This window comes from Emydura macquarii, unplaced genomic scaffold (genome assembly GCF_026122565.2).
Source record: "Emydura macquarii macquarii isolate MOO-44397 ecotype Brisbane River unplaced genomic scaffold, CSIRO-AGI_Emac_v2 contig_1043, whole genome shotgun sequence".
In the NCBI taxonomy this organism is placed as follows: domain Eukaryota; kingdom Metazoa; phylum Chordata; order Testudines; family Chelidae; genus Emydura; species Emydura macquarii.
The window spans coordinates 7,412,069-7,438,188 of record NW_027131180.1 but is presented as its reverse complement, the minus strand read 5'-3'; the positions used below and the strand labels follow the sequence as shown (position 1 = coordinate 7,438,188).

The 26,120-nt window shown below is 39.7% G+C and overlaps 1 protein-coding gene across 26 annotated transcripts in view; it reads left to right on the top strand.

Annotated features, from left to right (window-relative positions):
- DMD (dystrophin) overlaps positions 1-26,120 on the top strand; it is a 1,854,857-nt gene that overhangs the window by 1,634,166 nt on the left and 194,571 nt on the right. The window contains exon 61 of one of the 26 annotated variants that reach the window (XM_067545088.1): positions 11,691-11,909. The exons of the other annotated variants lie outside the window; for them this stretch is intronic. Within the exon in view, the coding sequence (XP_067401189.1) occupies positions 11,691-11,765 (75 nt within the window). The 3' untranslated portion in view covers positions 11,766-11,909. Of the gene's footprint in view, positions 1-11,690; positions 11,910-26,120 lie in introns of those variants that run through there. 26 annotated transcript variants of the gene reach the window in all.

Here is a 26,120-nt window from a genome sequence, read left to right as displayed (position 1 = left end):
ATATTTTGCTGAATCACAAGAGGGGCCATTGGCTCCTTGTTGTCTGAGACATTCTCAGGAAGAGCTACCTGAAGTGTTGAATCTTCTTAATGGCCCATCAAGTTTGAACAGTCCATTCACAATGGGCTGGGGAGACCAGATGTAAACTACCTTGTGGGGGTCACCCTAAGAACAAATAAATGTAAGATACAAATGCATAGCCAATATTAATAACTTCAGATACGGTGATGATGCATGTATTTAAGCAGGATAATCATACTTGGCTGATTGTAACTTTTCCATTGACACTTTACAGGATACACTTTGTATCAAATTTAGTGTAATTGTGCAACAGTGGTAGCAACAATGGAAAATGGTCATCTTCCTTTTCATACTGCATCACAACACTTTCTAGTACATTTCCTACATTGGTCCATTTTAGGATTGGACTCTTTATTTCCATGATCAGTACCTTCAGTAAAGTCTGTAAACAGCTGAAAATAGTCCTGAAAGAATCACAACTTCTGCCAATGCAGCATAAAAATTTAACTCAAACAAAGAATGCAACAAGTAAAATGCTGCTTCCTTCTAAATCATTCTAATAGGACAGTTTCCTAATCTTTGTTGAGCTTTTGACTTTCAACTAATTGTCAGTTTTTACAGTTCTCTATCTCCTTCTAATTTTTTCCATAGATGTCTTTCTTGCTTTAGGGTCACTTGGTGTTTCCCTACTTCTTTGGTCATCTCTGCCTTTTATTATTTTTTCTGTGCATATTTTCATTCTATTTCTTTTTGTATTTCCTCCTTTTATGTTGTTCTTATTCTCTTTCGCTTCTTTTTTACTCATTTTTCAAGAAGTGGTGCCTATTTTTTTTTATCTTTTTATTGCTCTCTTTCTCTTTGTCTGTATTCCTCTTTGTCCATTTTCTCTTCTTTCTCCCCATTCTGTTTTTTCTTTCTTCTCATTCTTATCTTGTTTTCTTCTCTAGCTCCTTTTCTCTTTCTTTTTTTTCCCTCCCAGTTTGATATTGCTGTGGTTTTTCTCGCTGTCTTGCCATCAGGTGAAATAAGGATGAAACATCTGTTCCCATCTCCCACAATATATTGTGTAAAAATACTAAATGAATAGTGGCTTTTCTGGTATCCTCACAAGGTGGATATCCCTTTCTTTATATGAACAAGTGAGGTGCACAAAGCTAACCTGATCTGAAGTAATAATGAGAGCTAGTCTTATGGGGAGATCTGGGAACATCTAATCCTAGAAATTTTTAATAAACTAAGAGTGAAAATTATACTTTATTTTCTGCTTTGCTAACACAGGGATTTTTATAAAGCCATAGAAAAAATCTCAGATAGTCTAGTTCCCATTTAATTTAAAATCTTATGTAGAGTCTACATTGTACATTTTATTAGCATGCATGCAAAACCTTGTCCTGCTTCTTGTGTAGTCATATATCCCTGTGCAAACTGAGTGCACAGTGGGTCAAAAATGCTACCAAAGCAGCGTTTTAATACTCACGTGTAAATCACTGCACCAAGATCAGAACAATGGAGAATCAGGCCCAGTAAGTCCAGAACACCAAAGAATAGTGTTGAGAATATGTGGAATACAGCAAACTATTTTCTTTGAATATCTGATTAATTTTTTTAATGAGACACATGGTGGGTGACGTAATATCTTCTATTGGACCAACTTTTGTTGGTGAAAGAGACAAGCTTTCAAGCTTCACAGAGCTCTTCCTCAGGTCTGGGGAAGGTATCAGAGTGTTACAGCTAAATACAGGGTGGAACGGATTGTTAGGCATACAGAATTAACACATGTAAGAAACCATTCAAAATGAAGTGGGTAATTAACAACTCTGCAGTCATAGGACAAAGGAGAGTTAGGGCTAGTCTACATTTAAAACTTACTACAGCATAGCTGTATCAGTACAGCTGTGCCGCTGTAAGAGCGCTTCTGTAGCCGTGTTATGTTGGCAGAAGACAGCTTTCCCACCAACATAATAAAACCACCTAAATGAGGGGTGGTAGCTATGTCGGCAGGAGACACTGCACTATCCACACAAGTGCTTATGCCAGCAAAACATTTGGTGTTCAGGGGAGTATTTTTTTTTCACACCACTGAGCGCCAAAAATTTTGCCAGCTAGTGTAGACAAGGCCTTAGTGGATTACAGATTGTTGTAATGAGACATAAAACCAGTGTTTTATGAGTGTTTCTATTGTGTCCATGATTTTTGGTGTCTAGCAGAGTTATGAATTTAAGTTCCCAGGCTTGCCTTTTGAAAGGGTTCTGCAGGTTTCCTGTTAGGATAAGGATTGAGAGGTCAGATATGGAATGATGGTTCTGTGAAAAGTGTTCACCCACAGATGATAAGGTGTTTTTGTCTTTTGTCATTTTTCTGTGAGTTCATTCGAAAGCGTAGTGATTGCCTTGTTTCACCCACATAATTGTTGGGGGGACGTTTGATGCACTGAATGAGGTATACTACACCACATGTTGTGATAGACATGAGTAAGATGCATGGATTTTGAAAGGTGTGTTGCAGTGTTGTGTGGAGTGGTATTGATCATTGTAGGAGTGAAGCTATGTCTGCAAGTTTTGCAACTGCTCTTATGGTTCGATACTGCTTTGAGTTAGTGGGTTCTGGTTTGAGGAGCTTGCTTCTAATGATGAACTTGGTGAGGGGGGTGGTTTGAAGGCCAAAAGAGGGGGCTCAGGAAAGATTTCTTTCAGGATATGGTTCCCATCAAGTATAGGTTATAATAATTGTTTGATATCTTGTGTGGGTTCCAGTGACAACTTGTATGAGTGTGGTAGGTGACAACTAGGGGTATGCAATCATTGTTTTTTTAGGGTTCTTTTCCCCCCCTGTATTAAAGCAAGTTGTCTTGGAGAATTAGGGTGGCCCCTTCCATGATGCAATCTACTTCTCTGGTGGAGTGTCCTTGTTTGGTGAAGGCAGTTTTAAATGCGTTAAGGTGCATATCCTGAACTTTCTCCCTGGAGTATATGCTGTGGTGTCTTAGTGCTTACCTGTAGATAACAAATTTCTTGTTATGTCTAGGGTGGTTCCTGGTTCTGTGGCAAATTGGTTGAAACTGTAGTAAAGAACAGAATTATCAGACACAGATGAAAACGATTTGTTGGGGAAGAGTAAACATGGGGTTTGTAAAGGGAAATCATGCCTCACCAATCTACTAGAATTACACATACTGTCTAAAGGCCATGTTTTAAAAATTCAAAGGGGGAAGGGGAAGCATGGCTATCTGCATGTGGGATTAAGTTACCTTGATAGTGAATTACATTTCAGAAAATTGAAAAGATTCCTGGGTAAATCAGGAGTAAGTCCTCATTGTTCTTGTCGAATATTTGGGAGAGTAAATGAAAGATATGTAAAATAATGCAGCAATGATTATCTTCAGGAGACTATGCTAGTAGAGAGAGACATGGATCTGATGAATGTCAGGTAGTCATATTAATGACATGATTGTTCCGTATGATGAACTTTCATTTCTCAAAAGTATAAGGGTTCTTTGAAATGCAAGATACATTCATTGTAGCAGTCTGTTACTTTTATTTACTTCTTTTTTTTGCTGGCATGTTCCTCTGTTTAAAGACTTAAGAATTCATACAGAACAGTAATTTGTCTTTCTTACATTCTCTTGTCAGAAGCACACACACACACACACACACAAAATATTAAAGAAAAGCTCACTTAAAAATAATGTTGTTAATATTACAAAATCAAGCACTGAAAAGTATAGAAATACCAAAAAAATTAAGGTTGCCTCTGCAATCTTAATTCTGCACTTTGGTGCATATTCATTCTGATGGTCTTTACTTACATAGTGCTTTTTTCCCCACAAGATCTCTGCCTTATTCAGAGCATAGGATAAATGGCATTTAGGGAATGAGGCAACTGTTCAATATGTTACTTACATCATTCAGCATATAGTCCCATACCTTATTTATTGCACAACATCCAAAGCGTGCACTGAACATGGAATTGTTCATTGACTCATGATTTTTTCTATGGTTCTCATTTCCATAATATCTGAGCACCACAGAAATATTAATGACAACTCCCTTGTGGGCAAGGAACGTATTTGAATTCCCATTTTACACATGAAGAACTGGAAAATTAAAGCCATAAACTGTAAACGTGTCCACTAATTTTGATTACCAAAACTGAGACATAGGGCCTGATTTTTCAGTGTGCTTCATATTTTTAGATTTTTGTTTATGTTCAAAGCACTGTACAGACAGAAATTAATTCATCCTCTCCGAATTAAGGGGTAGGTGAATAAATATGATCCCATTTTAGAGATGTGAAAATGGAGACAGAACAGCAAAGTAACACACAGTGAGTGAAGAACTCAGGACTTCTTGACTCCAATCTTGCTTTCATTCCATCAAACCACAGTGCTTAGTGCCAGATCTGCTGAGTTGCCACTGACTTCATTTGCATTTATGTATGCTCAGGACTTCTTAAAATCAAGTTCCAAATGTCTCAAGGTAGTGACCCAGAAAACGAGGAATACCTAATTATTGATCATCTGTGAAAATGTTACTAAGTCTAAAAACAAATTCCGTTTCAGGAGCACTGAAACTAAATTCTTCAGCTTTCTCCTCAGGCTGCCTGACTGCCTATGCAGCCAGCAGCCCAGGAGTCAGGCAGCCGTGGCATTGGAAGAAGCTAGGGAGCCATCTGCACAAGGGTTTTGGGGAATTGGGCAGCCAAGGGGGAACTGTCTGCCCAGAGAGCCCACGGAGCCAGCTGTTCCTGGAGGCAGGCAGCCTGAGGAGGTGAGGGAGCCTGTGAGCCAAGGCTCCCATGCAGTCCTCTGCAAATAGACTGCTGTGGAGCTGGTAGAATAGAAGATCAGGCTGAGAGAGAGTTTGGGGAGCTCAGTTTCCAAGCTCATCAGCTGATAGGGATCCCAGGGAGCCTGGACGCTTTCACTGAAGTGTTCTTGATGAAAATCAACATTTATTGGCAAAACTGAAATTTTCCTGCAAATAATTTTGATTTTACAGAAACTTCATTTTTGCACTGGAAAATAATTGATGGAAAATTCACAACTGGCTCTATTTGCAACCTTAATAATGTTCTTTTAATGTAATTTTTGAGAGTGTAATTATCCAGGTTTTGAAAAAGCAAACTTGAACAGCAAAAATTTCACAATGTGCCGTCATATTGACACTGTAATCAGGGTTTTAAACCTTTAGAACTATTGCACAAATCTCTGCCACTTGAACTACAGAAGTAACAGAGCAGCAGTATGTGGTCATACCTGTGTGGACCAGCACTAAAGGATAATGCAATACTTTGCCAGTGGGTTTCACAGATGTTTGCTGACAGTGGAGGAAGGATGAGACTCAGGAATCTTGGGTTCCGTGCCAGGCTCTGGAGGGCAGTGTCCTCAGACTTTTCTGCCTGTTCCACCCACGCTTGCCACCTTTTTTTCCCTGTCCTATCCAACCTGGCCCTGTTCCAGTCATGTCTGTTCACTCTAGCACCTTCTCCCGTTCCATTCTTCTCACCTAATCAGTCCTAGTCTCCACTCCTCAAGCTTCTCATCCCTGTTCTAGTCTACTCCCCATCTCAGTCTGACTCTCCTGTCCAGTCAGTCCCCAGTCTCCCTCTCCTAGCTTCTCATCTGATCTGACTCTCTCCCCCTCCTCTGGCCTCCATCAGCTCTGCCCTGCCCACATTCTTCATCCCCACTGACTTCCCAGTCCAATCTCCTTCTCTTGGCTCCCTGTGCAATCTCATTGTCCCCCTTCCCCTGGGTCCTTGTCCCAATCTCTTTGTACAGCCAGTCCCAGCTCTGCCTCCCACACCCCAGCTTCTCATCAGATCTGGCTTCCTTCCCCCCACTGGTTCTCAATACCAGTGTGGAGTGTGCTTTTACTGGAAATGAAGGTCAGTGAGGCTGAGTATACCTAGTAAGCACTGTAAAGGTGAAGCATGCCCAGTGCAATTGGCTCAGAGCTCTGTGGGAGATGGAGTGTACTCAGACCAGATGGAATACTCAGACTTTAGCAGATGTCCTCTAAATTCTCTATCAATCTTGTGCAAAAAGTGATGTTCAGAGGCTTATAACTTGTCAAAAATCTCAGAGAAATTTTTGGAGGCAGTAAAAGGTACCTCCCTGACAAATTTCAAGTCCCTACACCAAAGCATGAAGGTACTAGAGCTTCACAAAGAAGTAATTATGATACTGTAACACTGGCAAAACAATGTATTTGCCCCAATTTTTCTCAGAAACACTAACCGTTTTTAATGGAAACTTTATTTAAGAAGAAACAAAGCCTGACGCAGAGAACTCTCATGCAAAATTTCAGGCCAAGAGGTTAAAGTTGGGGTGGGAGGGTTTTTTTTTTTTTTGTGGATTGGATCATTTTATGCCTTTCTGAAGGCACGTTAAATTCTACATTATGTCAGTACAGGTATTTTAAGTTACATATTATCTGCTTGGGGTTAAGGAAAAGTTTTTTCTAGTCTCTAGGCCATGTATTATTATGAAGTATAATTTAAACTCATCTGTAAGTTTTTAACCTGAGCAAGACATCCTTCCATTTCAGAGTTTACAGAGTTAACAATAGGGTTCACGGTGCTGAAAAGAAATTGGGCAGAATGACATTGTCACAGCCTATTAAAACCAGTCCTTGCAGTGAAGAATTTGCCATGCCATATTAAGAAAAGTATATTTATACAGTGTACTCTATAAAACTAGTACCATAATTTTCATTACATCTCTTAAATAGAACTGAATGTTGTCCTCTTGTATAAGAATACTGCATGTTGGCCTGCCACTAGCTTGGTATTTTTTGTATGAATATTTTTGAGAAAGTGCTTCCCAGTGTAACGATCTTGAGGGTTCATTAAAGACCACACTATTGAATGAGTAAGGAATAGAACTTTAATAATCCAGACAGGAGTGATTCCCAGGTGTGCAGCTGGAAGCAGCTATGTTAGATCTGATGTAGGGCACATCTCCCAATTCACACAACACTGTCCCATGCTAGGGAGTGTTTCTAAATCACAATCTTCTACAAGCATATCCCTATGTCTCCCCTCCTAAGGAAAACAAGGCTATGTTTACACTGGTGGCGGCAAAATCGCCGCCGCCAGATCGATCTTTCATGATCGATTGAGAGGTCAGTGAGACCCGTTCAATCGATGAGAAAGTCAACTTAATAAGTCCATCTCCATCTCCTCAACATAAGACTGTGGATGCAGCTGTTCTTTAATGGTACCCTTTTGCCCCAGAGGTGATTTCTCAGACACACACTATCACCTGGGTTAAGAGATGGAAGATCATGGGCCCTTCTGTCAAAATAATATTTCTGCTTCCATTTCTGATTTTCTTTCGCCTTCCGAATGGTGGCATTGTTCTGAGATCGCAGCCAGTTATCAGTGATAGGTAAATTAGATCTGATCCTTCTTCCCATTAACAGCTGAGCTGGAGAAAAGCCATTCTTCAGGAGTGTACTTCTGTAGACTAGTAAGGCTTTATACATATTGCCCCCACTGTCAAAAGTATTTTTCATCAGGTTCTTTACCATCTGTATAGACCTTTCCACCAGTCCATTTGAGTGGGGTAATTTGTTTTGTGATGAAAATCCCAATCTGAGGCAAATTGCCTAAACTCTGCACTGGAAAATTGTGGCCCATTATCGCTGAAGACCTCAACTGGAATTCCATGTCTAGAAAAAATTCCTTTCATGTCAGTGATTATTGACTTACTATTAGTACCGTGCAGTGTGCAAATTTCTGGATACAGAGAGTAATAATCAATGACTATTAAGTTTTCCTTTGAATGCCAGGTAAATAAATCAGCGCCTACCTTCTCATAAGGCCTTTGTGGAACAGGATGGGGTCTCAGTGGCTCTGCCTGTTGGCATGGCTTGTATTTCAAGCATGAAAAGCAGTTTCTTACCACATTAGTGATGTTGCAATTGATCCGTGGCCAATGTAGAACCTCTTGTGTTCATTCTTTGCACGTCTCAATTTCTAAATGACCCTCGTGGATCTTCTGTAGTATTTCTTTTCAGAGGCTCAGAGGAATTATGACCTTGAAAATCACCCCATCTATCACGGTCAGTTCATGTCTGCAGTTCCAATAGTCTCTTATACTTAGACAGCAACTGCTTATTACTTCAGGCCACCCTTTAATTATCACTTCTTTAAGGATTCCCAATGAGTCATCTTTCTCAGTCTCCTCTCTTATTTGTTGCAGTCTCCTGCTAACTATGGGAATCAACCTCACAATCAGATTTACATAGGCTTGCACTTCTGTCTCCAGTGTCTTCTCGGGTGCCATGGGTGCATCTGCTGTGAACATAAATTTACCAGGCATGTAGCAAATTATAGTTCTGCAACTTTATCATCATTCTTTGAATTCTTAAGGTACAGTCATTTAGCGGTTTGCTAAATAATGCAATCAGGGGCTAGTGGTCCGTTTCAACTTTCACTGTCTGTTCATAAATATACTGATTGACTCTCTCACAGGCAACAAGATTCCTAAAAGCTCCTCTCAATCTGTGCATATCGAGTTCTGTGTAAGTCAGTGATTTGGTTGCATATGCCACTGGTTGCTGGCAATACTCAGGCTTCTGTAAAATCACTGCACCCAACCCACACTGTGATGCATCTGCTGAAATCTTAATAGGCCATAGAGCCTATTGGGGCATAGAATTTCAGTACTGGTTCTTGTATAAGGTGTTGTTTTAAACCTTCCCATGATTGCTCCTGTGCAGCACCCGAACATCATTTATTTCTGACCTCTAAGAGTTGTCTCAACGCCACTGCTTTGGCAGAAAGATTGGGTATGAATTTTCCAAGATATTTAACCATTCCCAGGAACCGTTGGACATCTTTCTTTGATTGGGGATGTGGCATCATTTCAATGGCTGAAATCTTCCTCCTATCAGGTTTATCAGTTACACCTTCATGAGAAATAATGTCCTTTACAAAAGTGAGTTCACTAACTCCTAAGACACATTTGTCCCTATTTAGTTTGAGGTTTGCAGCTCTAGATGCATCCAGCACTTGCCGAAGTCAACGATCATGCTCCTCTTTCGGTGAGCCCCAGATGATAATTTCATCTATGGAGGTGTCCATAGTGCTGATATGTTCATAGTGTATGGTTTTGTGGTATAGTTCTGGTGCTGAAGCTATACCGAAGGGTAAATGTTAAAATCTGTATCTTCTGAATGGAGTGTTAAATGTCCATAATTTTGAGTTTTCCTCCATTAATTTTAGCTGCCAAAACCCTGAGGATCCAATTTGCATCCAATTTACTGAAATATTGAGCATTTGCAAACTCAGCCATAATCTCTTCTCTGGTTGGTAGTTTGAAATGTTCTCTTTGCAAAGCCTTGTTGAGATCTCTGGGATCTAAGCATATGCATAGCTGGCTGGTGCTTTTTTCCACAGTGACTAAGGATCTCACCTATTCTCTTGGCTCCTCTACTTTTTGTATTACATGCATAACCTCCATCGTTGCAAGCTCAGCCTTGAGTTTATCAAGGAGTGCAAATAGCACCTTTCTACATGGATGAATAACTGGAGGGACCTGCTTGTTTATCCGGATTGTATATTCACCCTGGAAGCAACCCAATCCCTGGAACAGGTCCTAATAATCCTGAAAGAGTGCCTAATAGCCAGGTGCAGTATAATCTTGTAGTGAGAGCACCCTTTATACCTGATTGAGTTTCTCACATGCAGCCAGGCCCAAAATTGGTGTCACCTCCTGTGGCACTACAATGAAAGGGAGCCTGTATATGGTGTTTTTATGGTTAACGCTAGCAAAGCATCATCCCTGTACTGGTATATTTGTTCCAGAAGACCCAGTTACATTTATGTTTGTCTCTCATAATCTTGTGCAGATAGAATATTAACCTGAGCTCCTGTGTCCAGTTTCAGTGGAATGACTGTTCCATTCACTGTCATAGGCAGTGTCTAGTCCCTCTCATTAGGCTTGCTTGATCTCAGTATATCTACAAAAAACTCCTCAGTCACGTTGTCAATAACTAAATGCACTTGACTTTTCTGCCTTTGGGATCTGAAGCAGTTTTCAAAATGATTAAATTTCCCACAGTTATGACAGAGTTTTCCATAGGCAAGACACTGTTTGGGGCCATGCCGTGATCCACACTTGCCACATGACCGTCCTGATGGCAGACAAATACAACAGAAATCGCTGCTTAAACTTTATCCAGTTCTTTGCAACATTACTTGACATTTGCAGAGTGGAAGGAGGTTGTAAAACATCCATTCTTAGAGCTTTCACTTATTTGCTGAAGGCTTCCTTTGTCTTTGTTTTCAGAGATTCCCTGCGTTTGTCTGTTTTCGGTTGCAAACACAGGAGTTTTCCTCCAAATTCTTGTAGTTTCTGAACTCATTCACAACTTCTGACATCGTGTAAAGGTCTTCAGAGTTCATTAAAGACCACACTATTGAATGAGTAAGGAATAGAACTTTAATAACCCAGACAGGAGTGATTTCCAGGTGTGCAGCTGAGAGCAGCCGTGTTAGATCTGATGGGGGGCACATCTCCCAATTCACACAGCACTGTCCAATACTAGGGAGTGTCTCTAAATCACAATCTTCTACAAGCATCTCTCTACAACCAGTAGGGGACCATCTGGGACAAACCAGACAGTAAGAAGGAGGTGTTTCACGGTGGTCACTTAATATTATCACTGGTCACAGGTTCTCAGAGGGAAGAAATACTAGTGTCCAAAATCAATTGGACCTGCATGGTAATAAGCAGTTGGCATGTATGGGACAGTGCACTTGGTCCCAGTATGAGGATACATCTACCCTCCAGCCATGAGACATAATTTGCAGCTAGTGTAGACGTGCTTGCCTTAGCTGTACTCTAGCTAGCTTGCCACAAAAAAAAGCAGTGAGGATGCCATGATGCGACCTTCAGCACAGGCTACACAAGTCTACCTGGGTACATACTTGTTTGTTCAGCCTGTGCTGAAGCCCACTCCGTTGCATCATCACTGCTATTTTTAGTGAGCTAACTAGAGTACAGCTAGTGTGGGCATGTCTATACAAGCTGCAAATCACACCTCCAGCTGCAGTGTTATATCCTAGAAGTGTAAGGGATTGCAAGATTCTGCCTGACACAGGCTTAATCCCTGAGAAGGGGGCTGTAAGAGAAATCGGAAAGGGGGCAGTGATGCACCTCACCCTTTAACTGACCATGCTAATTGATCCCAAAATTATGGGACAAGAGGGGCTTGTTGGAACTAACATTGGGCAGAATTGCTGAGTGAGAATACAGCTAAGAGGCTGATTAGGGAGTATCAGGTAGACACACACAAATCATGTGTCTGGCATCTTTCATTTGGTAATAGCTTGTGTTGTAGCTTTCTTTTCATTTAAATGCTGCCTATTTATTTAAAAGCATTCTGTGCTTTCCAACTTTGTGTTAACTGCTCTAGTTATACAGTCTTTAGTGTATTAATGAATGATTTATGAATTAACGGATGAATAAATTTCTCATTTGATCCTGCCCTCTTAATTATTATTTACTATTGTTATTATTTAACATTTATATTGCAGTTGTGTCTAGAGGCTTCAGCCAAGTTGGAGCCTCACTGTGCTAGGTGCTGTACAGATATGTACATTAAATTACAGTCTTTGCCCTAAACAGCTTACAGTCTGTTTTCATTCATGTTCCTTAGGCATTTCTTTTGCAGCTGGAGGATCCTAGCCACGTGCATGGCATACCTTTTGGGAAAAACTCTTTACTTCTGTAGGCTCCAGGCATGTATAGTTCATTGTCTTCTTCTTATATGTCGAGAGCTGGTTCATTTCTTTCAGACAGTCTGTGTGAAATCCTCAATCTACAATCTGAGAGATTGTAGTGTGTCTAGTGAGAGAATGAGAAAGAACGACAAAATCGGTGGTATGCATTAAATTGTGTAAAACCTAACCTAAATAGTGTAAGTGCCATTCTTGTTAACTACATGAAAAGAAGCAAAATCATACATTTCTAGAGAATGCATCTACTGTATTCCAGCTTATGGCTTCCTTCCCGCTGCCTCTTTACACTGGCAGCATGTCAAGGATGTGCTGTCTAGTCTCAGGTGTTATGTATCATTTCCCCTTTTGCCCCCCATCTCTAGTCTCCCAATCTTTTAGTCTGTGAGCATATTTGATATTTAAGGTGTGACAAAATTGTGACGGGTCCCTGAGGTGCAACCTGGATTGTGGGACCGCTGAGCCCTCCAGATGCATCAACCTGGGCTGCCTCTGACATTGTGATGCTGATGTCAAGCTATATACCTCTGAGAGGCACTGCACTTACTCAGACATCCACAGTCATGGACCCACCCAACTGAGTTACATAAATGATTTCCCAGTCACTCATGAACCATCAAAAGAGAGGCTCCAGCCAGTTCCCCCCAGCTCCCCAGTCTTGCACTCCAGAACTGTACCACCTTGTACTGGTCAGAAGCCTGGCCAATGTAAACCTAGTTCGCCATGCCAACAAAAGGATAGTGGACATGCAACTGCCCTTGTTAACCTAAACTGAGATTTCCCAAGCACTTCAATCAAACTGTTTTAGGTAAAATATAAAAAAGATTTCTAACTATGGAAATATAGATTTTAAGTGAATATAAGTGATAGGCATAAAGGTCAGATTGTTACCTTAAGAAAAGAAAAAGTAAACATGCATTCTAAATCCTAAACTTTTAGTCTAAGCAAGAGTTGAATCAAACAATGTCTCACCCTGACTACAGTTCCTCAGTGCACAGTGCTCAATACCAAACTCCCTCAGTTCAAAGTCTTTTTCTTCCAGACCTCCTTCCAGGTGTTGAGATGGCAGGGGAGAGAGGCATGGGGAGAGAGTCATGATGTCACTGTCTCTCTCTTTATACCTGCTTCCAGCTTGCTAGAAAGATCCTGCCTGAGATATGGGAGTCAGGCAGCCCACATTGGTCAGGCAGTCTCCACTGCCTACATGTTCTCTCTCTGAGAAGTCTCTGGGATGGCAGCTGGGAGGGTGGATTCCCTGTAATGAGCCATTAGCACATGTCTGGCTAGTCCTTTGCTACAACTGAAAGGTTGGCTGTCAGAGTCTCCCAGCCTCATAACATATTTCAGTAACATATATAGCAATACTTCATAACTTCTCATACAATGATAGTACATGCAATCCAACGGTATATTAATGTTCAACAGATCAAGGCTTTTCAAATGATACCTCGCCAGGCATGCATTGTACAAAACATATAATCATATCACAGTGGTGAGTGGGGGAGCAGGGGCGTCCAGGGTGTTACTTTGTGGTACAGAGTGTCACACCCAATCGTTTAGTCCGTGACCATATTTGATATTTAAAGTGTGACAGAACTCATTGTTATGCCTGCCGTGCAGATTGAGGTTAGTGTTTCAGCAGTGCAATATTTGATTAGGTGTACTTTCTGAAAGATAAGTGGAAAAGTCTCTGTTCTCTCATAAAGTAACTCTTGTCCCCTGTGTAGTCTCTCACCCTGATTTCTTCTCTCAAACTAGAGCATTTTAAATACCGTTTTTGACCTTACCTGAACCTTAGCCAGGCAAAAGGTGTCAAAATTACTAAATGTAGCCCTGAAGCCAACTCTGTTTGCCTTTTAGAGCTAAAGGGCTTATATTTTCTTGTCATTCCTTCAGAACTTTATTCAGCTATGTATGTCACATTAATTATTGTCAGATTAACACTGCTCAGTCACAAAATTATGCAGTCTTCCTCTTTAAAAAAAGTCTAAATTTAATCCTGTTCCTTCATGACGAGGGCAGTCAATAAGAGTGTCATGTTTTCACAATATGGCTGCTGAAGGGCAGAGACAAATCCAGTTTTTCTTCCCTCCTGCTACTGTACCCTTACATACCTACACTGCTCTCAGTAATCTCCACAATTGTGTGAGTGAGTGAGAGAGAGAGAGAGAAAATACAACCAGGACTTAATATAATGTTTGATTGATAGTCTCTAAAGCTGTCAGAACAATCTGTAAAATGGTTTACTGATATTTAAACAGACTCTCTTATGAAGCTGTGCTTATGCTAAATGAAAGCTGAAGGTCTAAAGCAGACTTTAGACTGATGTCATGGAGTTATGTACATTAATTTAGGGCGGTAGGCTTTGGCTACTCTGGCAGCTTGCAGAACTTTATTGACTGTAGTTTAATACATAGTCCACATAACTCCCCTAATATGTCCAGAGAGAAAATTTGTGCTTTCTAATTTCTCTGAGACTGAAGAAACATGGTGTATGGGGTCTAACAGTATGTATGCTGGGAAGGAAGTGAAAAATGAAGAAACACAAGAATCACAAAAAATGCAAACATTTTAAAAACTTTGTCAGGAATCCTCTTTGTTTCCCTCTCCGTAAGATGTGTTGTTTTAAAGAATAAGCCAGCAGAGGTTCTATTTGCATATGTACACAAACTTTACAGAGTGCTGCCCCAGGCTGTGATATTTACATGTTTTGTACATTCACACAGCAATGTTACTGTTTACAGATACTATACTTTACTGTCTTTCTCAGATTCAGGCAGGATCTGGCTTGCCAGCAATGATTTTTTTTTCTTTCTTGACAACCATATAACTAACAGATGTTTGCTATTGGCTCTGTGTCTACATTCTTTGAAAGCTGGAGAATTAAATTGCGGACATTTAGACAACACTAATTCACATATCCAGGGAGCCTAATTTGCTGTCCCCGAGATCTTGATCCCTGAGCGTTCGTAGGTTTAAAAACCATTTCAATGACACAATATAGGAATGGGCTGGGGAGCTGCAGTAGTGTGCTCCTCCTAAACATAATCACATTCTATAAACATCTGCGTCATTACTGGTGTGACTCATCTTTAAGCTGTATACAGCTGTGTTTCCAGTTTCAATTAACAGTCTTTTAATTGCATATCCATCTCATGTTACTAATTTAGTTAATTTATTCATAATTAAAGAGTATTCTATTTTCTACCAAGGTTTGTCAAGCTCGGAACATCATAAAAAGAAATATTTTAAGACCTCATCACTGAGGGATTTTGTTTCTTATAAGCACATCAGAACAAAATGTCATTCACATACCTAGAGGATGAAGATGAATTACTTAGGGACATTTCTTTTTTTATTAGAATTAAATGAGAAACCTTTGGAAATTATGTGCTTTGTGTTTAAAATCAAACGCCAGTGCTCTTCTCTTTTCTTCCCCCGTTTTGCCCTCCACACATACAGTATCTTATGTAATTGTTTATAGTTTAGATTTATATTACAGTTTTTAATATCCCAGATGAAGAATTAACAACATTGTAAAGAACAAAGATTCATCTGAAGCATGAATTATCCTCTCAGGTATGCATTCATCCAGCAATAGCTGTAGTTTAGGGTACAATATTTTTAAAGGCTATAAGAAATCAGGAATCTGGCGGTAACAAAAATCTACCTTAATGAAACACACCAACTGGCGTTGGCTTAATTATATTTCCAATTCAAGTAATTGTTTGATCCATTTTCAAAAATATATTCTCTATACAAGCATAAGTGAACATGCATTAGACAGTCATTAAAAACCCAAGATGCCTAAGCTTCTCCAATGACCCACATGCTAATGCAATCCTATTGCACAGCATTTTACAAGATTTGTCTGCAACTATTCAGTGACTTGCAAATATATATATGCATTGCCCCCTCCACTGCCCTCTCATAGCCCTTGGGGAGATAGTTTTGTCCCAGAGAATTTTAGTGATTCAAAGGAAACCAATATTTAAAAGTTCCCTCCTTAATTTTTTTAATTTTTTTTTTTTTTTGGCTTCCTCCTGATCTTGGTAGTGGTGCAGAATGTGTGTTGTAACTATATAGCATTTTTACATAATTTATTTCATGTTTAATTCCTTCTGAAAGTGAAAAGGAGGAGAACTACAGAAGGTCACCTTTTAAACAAAATTCTTGGCAATTGCTGGAGTTACTTCAGTTCATCAAAATGCGCAAGTGGCTTTTTCCTTGTGCTTACAAGTTCCTAACTGTCTCCAACTAAGTAGTTCATCCATTTCTTTATACAACTCTGGCCTCTGACATCCAATCTCTGGGAACAGGTAGTCAGCAGTGAAAGACCCCTCTCCTCCTGGCATAGCTGTTTTTACATAACCAGAAGTAGGGAATTTGCATTAACCTCTCCTTTAGCTATTTCCCAGGAAATCCACTTCACATTTATTGTCCATTCTTATCTATACATTGTTCAACATAGTCCTTAGATTATCCAGGCCTCCCATCACATCTCCCTCCTATAGAGGTTACTTACAGTCCCATCCCACAATATACATAAGCCATTCATTTAATACAATGGACCCCAAAGATATGTAAACTTAATTCAATTAGGTCTCCCAAGGATATGTCAGGAAATTGCCATATCTGTCACACGCAATATTTAAGTAGTAAAAGGTGTACATAGGTATATCATGTGGTAAATATCGGGAATTATAGGGCATACCGCAAATGTTGAGTTATCTAAAGAACAATTGGCATGTTTGTAATGGCAGCCACTGAATTCCTTCTTGCTCTTATTAACAGCTCTCTTCATTTCATTTTTACCTTTCCCTCCTTCCAGTCTCCTTGAAGCTTCCTTATCCTTTTCCCCAAAGCGTCCTTCTTTTCTCCTCCTGCCAGTTTCTTCTTGTCTCATTCTCCTTCTGCAATGACACCAGTATTTAAAAAAGAGAACTAAAACCATTCAGAAACCAAAAACAATCCTTCCTTCCTTCAGGAGAAAGCAGAGGTGGGGGAGTGACACACCCAACAGAGGCCAGCTTTTAGTGGTGGCAATACTGTTGAATTACAACTTCTTTCACACTGGCAATCCTTTAGGGTCAGATTCGTGCAAGATACAGCTGGACAATAAGCAAGGCCATAGAAGCTCTGATGTTTGTTTTAGTTGTTGTCACAAATTTAACTTTTTGGAATGTAATCTTTTCAAGATGATTAGGTTCTTTGATACAGTCAAACCTTTTATATATTTACTGTAAGCGTTTAGCTAGTAGAATGGATATTGCAACATTAACTTTCCTTCCATGAATTCCAGGCCACTTAGCCTTCATAGATAAAAATTTTACAGTAAAGGAGATGATGGCCATATGGTATTGTACTTGACACAGCTGTGGGGGAGATAGGAAGTCACAGAAGCACAGCCATTACATGCTGACTATGTTGAGTTCATCAGATTCCCAGACTCTATGCATTTGTCATATTATTTGCCCTATAACTTCTGTTTGACCTCTTGACCTTTTCACACAAGAGGAGAAAGGCCTTCATAGTCTGTAATCCAAATTCCATGGAATTTTGCAAGCAAGTTTGCCCCTCTATCATGTGACAAAGACAGGGAGTACACAGGACATAATTTTTTTAATTCCAGAGGTTTTTGGTTTGCTTTTCCACTTTGCACATTTACAAATAAAATGGTATAATAATTTAATTCCACACCTTGCATGACCATATTCAACTCTGTATTTTTACATGCTCTTTAAGATATGAAAATGTGTTTAAAATAGCGATGAGCCATGCCACAAAATTGAGATTTATAGGTCAAGTCCAAATTTTGAATCCCTTCTCAGCTAAAGTTGGAGATAGTTCAGATGCCGTGATTTAGTTTGGACCATTATAGATGAACTTTGGATCTACATGTTTGCCCAGATTTCAAATCCTGAAGTGACCTTAATTATATTATGCCGGTTGGCATGCCTTCAGTTCATAATTTCTGCAGAAGAAAAAATAACTCTGTGTATACCTCTGCATTTCCAACCCTTTCTGTGTGAATTCTACAGAAAAATGGTAGGAGTGGGGTGTTTTTACCTTCAAGTTCGTAGTTGTGGTTTGAGTACTGGAAACAAAGCAAAAGATGTGGACGTATTTGTGGGCATGGAGAGCTGAGTTCAGGCCAGACCAGGTATAAGTACTTGCAACTCCAGTGGAGCAGAATTCATTTCTCTGTCTTTTGCAAACAAAATTATGGAAGATTTGATTGGTTTTTGATTCCATGTGCTGATGCTTACAAAGAAATAAAATACATATTATTCTAGAAATTGTTACACCCTTTCCTTTTCTTTTTGGTTCTTTGACATTACCCTCAGAAGGCAGTGTTATTCTCCACATACTCAATTACTTTTAAAATTATTTGAGTTCCTGGAACGCAGGCACATAAGGAAGAAAACGTTTTCTATCTTTGTATATTGGTGATCTAGCAAGCACATGAGTATACCGGTTACTGTTAGAGAGGGACAAAAACAAAATCACACAGCTGAGTACCTCCCATGCTTTGTAACGTTCCAAGTCTGGATCTAAATTTTGTGGCTATACTAGTCCTCATTTAGAAATTGTTTTTGTTTTGTCATTTAAAAATTAGTCTTGCACTGTATTTCAATTAATATTCCATTTGATTAGTTTTTCCCAAGGAGTAACTCTTAGAAGAACAATCGTTGGCCATAAATAATTCAGTAAGAGCTAGAGATCTTCACAATCCAAATGCTTCTGTTTCTGGATCAACCAGTATCTGGCACCCACCACTATCTGGCACCTGTTTATGTTCACTTGTTCTGTCAAATAAAATGAGTCTGATGATTTTATTCCCTCTGTCGTGGGATAAAATTTTGCACATGTCCACACCATCAGTTCAGCCCAATTCGGGCCTGTCCTACCAAAGATATAAAAGAACAAGAAGAAAGGGTGTTTTCGGCTGCCAGGAAGAGATTCCAATCGTGATGAGGAAAACTGCCCCACTGCTAAACTGTTCCTTCCATATTCGGCTTCTGGATTTAGAACCAAAATCTGCTTGCCTTACTCATGAAAGAAGTTGTGTTTACTTCAATGTAAAGCTCATATAAAGGTGAACAGGACTTAGCCATCTGTTTCCTAGTCTTGTTGATCACTTATCCTCTACTAGAAGAAAATCTTTAAAAGCTTCATGACCCACAATGCTGAATGAATAAATCTGTGCAAGTATGAAAGGCTAGATTTGTTTGTGGGACTGTTTTTGTGCTGTCTTCCTACTTCAAAAATTGTAGGATTGCCATTAAAACAGCAGTCTTTCAAATTGCTGCAGGGTTTTTTTTCTTTTTTTTTTTTTCCCCCAGTATTTGGTTAGGTGAACCTCCAGAATTTTAATTATATCTGTATCAGATGAGCAGCTGAAATATAAAAGGGGTTTTGGAGAGATTTAATTTTAGATAGCATCTTAATTAACATTTGGAAAAAGTAGTGTAACTTTAATTAAATGTCTCTACATTAATTTAGTCATTTAATTGAAAATGTGTTGGGCTAGGCCTTTACAATTTATCACCCTTGCTGTTTGAGGTATGGGGTTTTAAATAACTGCATAATAAAAACTTGTGTTTGTATGGTTTTGCTAGATTTCTGCAAGTTAGATTTATGTATTTTTTTGTACATCTTCCCCCTCACCTCCAACATTTATTTTAATAACAGGGCTAGTCATCTGAAAATTCCAACTCCGGATGATTGAAAAAACTCCTCCCCCCTTTCCTACTGGAACATTACACTTTGAATGTTTGTCATGGATTTGTTGCAGCACTCAGACACCCAAATGCATCAAAGCCCTGCCCAGTTTTACATACTGAAGTAGTGAGTAGCATCAAATTTGACAACTTTAAAATCCCTTGGAAATGTAACATATTCAAGTTTCCACTTCTGCTCTGTATATAGGGCTAAATTATAGCTAGCCCAGAACAGGTGTGCTGGAGACTGGGGAGAAATGCACAGGAAGCTCTTTCCCAAATGCACCTGCACCAGACACAATTGTGGTCAGGTACCAAGCTGTGAGGTGGATGTGGAGAAGCTAACTCTGTTTCAAATGTTTAATACCTAGAGGTATGTGGCCAAGGTCCTACTATCTAATGAACCAGCATGCGTCAGCAGGGCTGTGCAGTGGAAAGGTCTGGCTACAACTCTTGGAAAGCCCTGGCTACAACTTCTGCAAGGTTTATCAGCCATTGTTGACTGCACTTGCTGGTGGAAATTAGTCTTATATAGGCATAATGCTTCCTTCCATGCTGCTTGTACTTCATTCATTCATTCCTGTGCATGCATAAGAGTGGCTTGCAAGTTTGTAATTTGGCCCCTGGTATGCTGGACATATAAACTCATATAGGGCACTGTACAAATTTTCATTTGCTTGGTTCAGGGAGACCCTGCATGACTCACTAGTGGCTCTACCACTTATGAATACTGGTTAGCACAAACAAGTGGCAGTAATAACTTTATGACATCCTCACACCATTACTTATTTGCAGGGATATTATTCTCTTTTAGTCTACACACCTTCTGTCCTCCTTAGCGTATTAGCTACTGTGGAAGCAATTAATATGTGTTTACAACTTGTTTAGCATCAGCAATTCACTTGAATCTGAACACAAAAAGACAACTTCTGATCTGAAGCTTATGTTCTTAATAGATGGACATTTAGAAGATGGAAATGCCCTGAGAAATCCAAAACAGGAGATTTATTTTTTTATGTATTTAAAATAAACTCGGTATTCAGGGACAATGTGAGAAAGTGGGGTTTTAAATTAAAATTATGAATTAGTGCAAACTAGTGTCTGTGGTGTATGGCCCCAGATTAGAGGATTATTCATTTTTCCTAGCTGTAGTCCTGCTGTGACAGACCTATTTAGACCTATTCTGTCTGGAATCTCCACTGTCATGGGTACTGGAACTAGAGGTGCAGCGGGTGCTGATAGGTGCTGGAACCAGGAGTGTGGGGGGTGCTGTTGCTCCCCCAGCTTGAAGTGGCTTTCATCCTATACAGGGCTTACAGTTTGGTTCAATGGCTCTCAGCACCCCCATTATAAAAATTGTTCCAGCACCCCTGTCCACTGTAGGTTTATAACAGATAGATGGGCCTAAGAAGTTGTACTGCTAGTTCCACTCCTGAAGCATCTTCAGGTGTAAGTCTTTTCATCTCCCTGTCCCTAGTAAGACAAGGAAACTTGTACCTGAAGTTGCCTCAAGAACAGAACAAGCAGCACCGCTCCTGAAGCCACTTTTAACCATGGCATAGCTTACCCCCCACAAGCTCCCCAACCATCCCTGCTTAGCAGCTTCAGTGCAAAAAAGGATATACGAGGGTTGAGCTGTGGTGCAGTGGGACAGGCAAGTGACTGAGTCTGGATGAGAGGCTGAGTTCAAAGAGGTATTTGGTGGGAGAATCCTGTGGAGGTGGGGACAAATGTATCTGTGCAATGGCAACAGTATAAGAATGGCCATAATGAGTCAGACCATCTAGGCCAGTATCCTGTCTTCCAAAAGTGGCTAATGCCAGGTGCTTTGAGGGAATGAACGGAACAGGTAATCATCAAATGATCCATCCCATCAGCCATTCCCAGCCTCTGGCAAACAGCAACCCTTGCCTATCCTGGCAAGTAGGAACTGATGGACCTATCCTCCACTTATCTAGCTTTTTTTTGAACCCCATTATAGCCTTGGCTTTCACAACATCCTCTGGCAAGGAGTTCCTTGAAGGGCTCCCCAAGTGCTATTGTTTTGTCTCCTCTGTCCACCTCCCTCCTCCCCCAACCGCTGCTGTGCAGCCTGCCTTCCTGTGTCCTCTGTGAAGAATAGCGCCAATGAGTCTAGAGTGCAAGTTGGCAGGGCTAAAGAACGAAAGTAGCTAACAAATCAGATAAGAACTGCTAATCTCGGTGACACTCAACCTTGTTGTCTTGGACCAGGGAAATAATTCTGTGTGTTCTGACTGTTACATGTCCAAGATGTTAACTGAATGCATCTGTGTTTGTGGAGACTCTAGTTTGTTTAGCTAGAGAAAATCAAAGAAATATGAAGAAAAAAAACAGAGCAAAATTTCGGAAAGAAGAAACACTTAAAGATATTTCCTCTGCAACACGAGTAAATAGTTTACTTAAAATTTGCATTAAAAATTCACTTGTCCGCTAAAGGGTTGTTGAGCTGAATATGGGGACTAAATTAAGTCATTCAAGTGTGGAAAGTAGGATTTCAGTCCTGCTTTAAGTACAGATTTCAGTGGAATCCTGACCCCTACTGATAACTCAATAATATAACTATCTCTATATTATTATATATTTGGTATATTGCATATATCAATTGTTATATTACCCCCACAAAATATAAAAAATAATATAAATATATATTATATAAAAATATATATAAATAATTGCATATATCAATTGTTATATTACCCCCACAAAATATAAAAAAATATATATGTATTATATAAACTTCAAACAACTATGCAATATATATAAAATTGCTTTTTTGTAGTCACTGATTAATTTAAAAAAAATCTTTCCTCTGTGGGCTTGTAAATCTGGTTGATAGTCTTCTAGTAATAGTGCTGAGAATTTTCAATAGCATATATTTTCTTCTAATTGGCATTATTTCCACAGTCCTACATGTTCCTTATGATTGAAAAGTGCACTTCATTGGTATGTTGCCAAGAAGACTGCTGTTTCATAATTATTTTCTTTTCCTTTCCAATACCAAGAGACACCTATTGCATGCATCAGCTGCATAAATGGTAATTTGAAGCCATTTTAGCACAGCTGGATATTTTTCATTGATTCTTTTTATCTGAGGATCAGTCATTAGAATTCCTTCATCTTTTTGTCCACAGTGCACTTTATCAACAGAATGTTTGGTACCTCATGCGTTCTCTATACATCAAAGTAGAACACAAAGTACAAGGAGTCCAAGTCCTTGTGGTGTCATACCAGTCAGATTATAAATTGAGATGGACCAAGGCAGTCCAGATAGTTGCTTACCCAGAGGATCTCTCTCTTTTCTTTTCTTTTTTTTTTTAAATCAGTGCCAGCTTTGATACCAAGGGGTTGTGCTCCCCATCATTCCAGTGCTTCTGTGTGCTCCTCTACTTTGTATCAAAAGCATTGGTTCAGTTGTACCAAACAAAACATTTAGAAATATATATTGACAGTCACAGAGACCCAGAGCTGCCTTTCAGGGTATATGTGCATATTATGTGTCCAAAGCCTTGCCTCTCCCATCATCTTTATCTCTGTTTCTGCTGCCTCTCTGCTGAGCACCTCTGAGGGAAGTCCTACAACTTCCTCCACTATACATTTGCTCATTTCTTCCCTGTTCCTCATCAAGAAATCCAACTTTTATGCACTTCCTGGCCCTTAATCCATTTCAGCTGTTCTCTAATTTTTCCTGTTCACATCCTCGTCTCCAACCATTTTCAGCTCCTTTTACCTCTTTTCTCAGGATCTTGCAACTTTCTTTCAAAGTTAACATCAGTGATGTCTGGCAGGAGTTCCCCATTCACTTGTTTATCCTCTCCTGCATCTGTTCTCCTGTCCTCCTTATTCCCCTGATGTCCAAGGCCAGAGTCCCCCACTTGTTTTTTGGCTTCAACCCTTGGACCTGTCCCCTTGATGCCCTCTCTAACTGCCTCCCCTTCTGTCATTCATCACCAACTGCCTTATCTAGAGCCCTTGTTTTCAACCACGCTATTCTTTTTGTAGCCTCATGTCTCTCTCCTTCACCTAATTTATTTTACCTTTTTCAACTTTCTTGAACTACTTTCATTTCATTTCCTTTAACTTCCCTTGGCCTAGGTCAGTCTGAATTCCATCCTTTCTACTAAACTGAAAGTGGCCTTACTAATGTAACTAATGATCTTTCCTATGTCAAAGGTAACCGGACCTCTTTTCTGTTCATTTTCTCCTTATCTTCTCTGCTGTCTTCAACTCTGGGGACTACTTCCTTCTTCTCTAAATGCTCTCACCTCAGGGCTTCCAAATCTCTTCAGTCTCCCTTTTCTATTACTGCACAGTTGATCTCCTTCAGTAGTTCCTCTTCTTTGTTCTTCACCCTTTTTGTAGATACACCTAATGTTAAAAAGCTTTTGGGTTCACACCACCACCTGTGTGGCAATAGTGTGATGGTCTCAGATTAATTCACTGCACAGTGAATAGAATGTACAGGTATACTTGCTGCTTGCTCCAAACTTACCAAAGGTGGGTTTCTTTTTTAGCACAGTCCATGCTGCTTTGTTATTGACTCTAGGTGTGTGTCTTTACATTCTATATTTATTTATATTTCATATGTTAAAAAAGAGGGCAAAAGAGATTTTCTATGGCTTGTTTTCTACCTGAGATTCTTGCACAGAAACACTCTGGCAATCCATAATAGAGGTGTGTCCCTCCAAAACTATTAAGAATGTCATTGCTAAAACTGAGTCTAAATCTAAAATATATTCATCTCGACAGTGTACTTTTGTCTGTTGAGTTATAAGACCATAAGATTGAGTAATTAGAAATGGAACACCTTCTAGTTCATCAAGTCCATCCTCTTAAGAGTGGATGTAGACATATGTAATGTTTGATTTTTTTGTTTCACTTATCCTTTTAAAGACATGTCAGTAGCTGTACATCTCTGTTTCCTTGCACTACAAATGAATACAAACTGAGGGGGAGTGGAGATAATGTACTTTGCAGAAAAAGGGAGAGATAACGAGAGTGGGAGATGAAATCACAACATACTATTTTTTTAAGTAAACTGGGAAGTATAGTAATGAAACTTTAACTATTACCCAATCTCTCTTTTATCTTTCTATAGATTTCAACATGCACACTTGTTTTGCTTGCACGGGTATGAGGCTTGGTTTCTCAGATCCAGCCTTTGCTTTTTGGGTACTTCCTGTAACAAAGCAGTTTACCACTTTATGGGCCAAGAAGCAGCCTGTCCTGTTCAGGATAGGAGCCCAGCAGATGCTGGGAATCAGCCAACCCAGCTGGATGGCAGCAAGTGATCAGGTCCCACAATTCCAAGCTGGGGAATATAAAGGGTCGTAGATCAATGAGGGAGTCTAGGACCGGGATAGGGCTAGGAATACACTCTCCTGTAGCTGCAGCAAAGGATTGCAAAGGGGCAAGTAGGCCCTGGAGACCCCACTGGATTGAGAAAAGTCCTGACTGTTAAGCTGCCAAAGGCCAAATGGCCCCAGAAGATAGGTGGGGACAGGACTATTACTTGGTTGTTCTGTGTTTCCTTTCTTTTACTTTGGAGAATAAACAGAGCACTGAAGTTAGGGCTATAAACTGAACTGGGTGATTGTTTTCCCCAGTCTGGTGATCAAGTCCTCCAGCCTTCACTGCCCAAGTTGCTTCAGCTAGTTAATTCCTGTGGTTGGGTCCTGGCAATCCTTGGGTGTAGCTGAATAAATATAATATTCCACCTGGGGAATACTGACTTTGCAGGGCTGTGATTGCATCACCAAAATAGTTAGGAGTGAGCTTCTGATGGTGTGTGCTCTTAAAATTATCTGATCTAAAACTGTAAGAGCCAATAACTTCTATAGAGGTATAATTTAACTTGTAAGACAGAAAGTTGGCCACGATATTTAAATAAAGGGTTATGAAGTCAAACCTATTCTCTCAAAGGTAGGAAGTGCTATCAAATGAACCAAAATAATCGATTAAAAAGAAAGCATAAAGTAGCAAGTGACTTAGTTATGGTGTGAGTCTATTAAGCAACTTCCGAGTTGGGTGGTGCTGTTGTTTGTACTGTATCTATAGTATCGGTGTCTGTGGTGGCTGATGTAATGTCTGGAGACTGTTACAGTTATAGAATTACACCTTTGCTGTCACCCGTGTTGATTGGTTTTCTTCTGGAAAAAAAATATCATGACTGCTTAAGGACTGGTTTTTCTGATTAAGAGAGTTAGTTTACGAGTGTGTTAAATATGGTGTTTATTGAAGTTAGGAGAAAGAACAGCACATACCTTATTGAAAATTAAGTATAATAATGAAGCCTGTATTTGTCATAGTAATACTCCAAAGCGCCATATTTCAAGTATACCAAAAACATTTATCTTAATCTATTTCATAGTCATTTTAAAAAAGTGATAAAAAATTACTATAGCAAATTGAAGCAATTTAGTTATTTTTTTAAAAAATGTTACTTTTTTTATGGCACGGTATATTTGTAACTGCTTTGTGCCACTCTGGAAGAGCCAGTCATTGGAGCTGCACCCACACATACAGGTCTAAGCTTTGGAAATTGTGAAGGAAGAGACAAACTTCAAAAAGGGCTAGGAATTTAGACCCCAATTCTGCCACTTGCTCTGC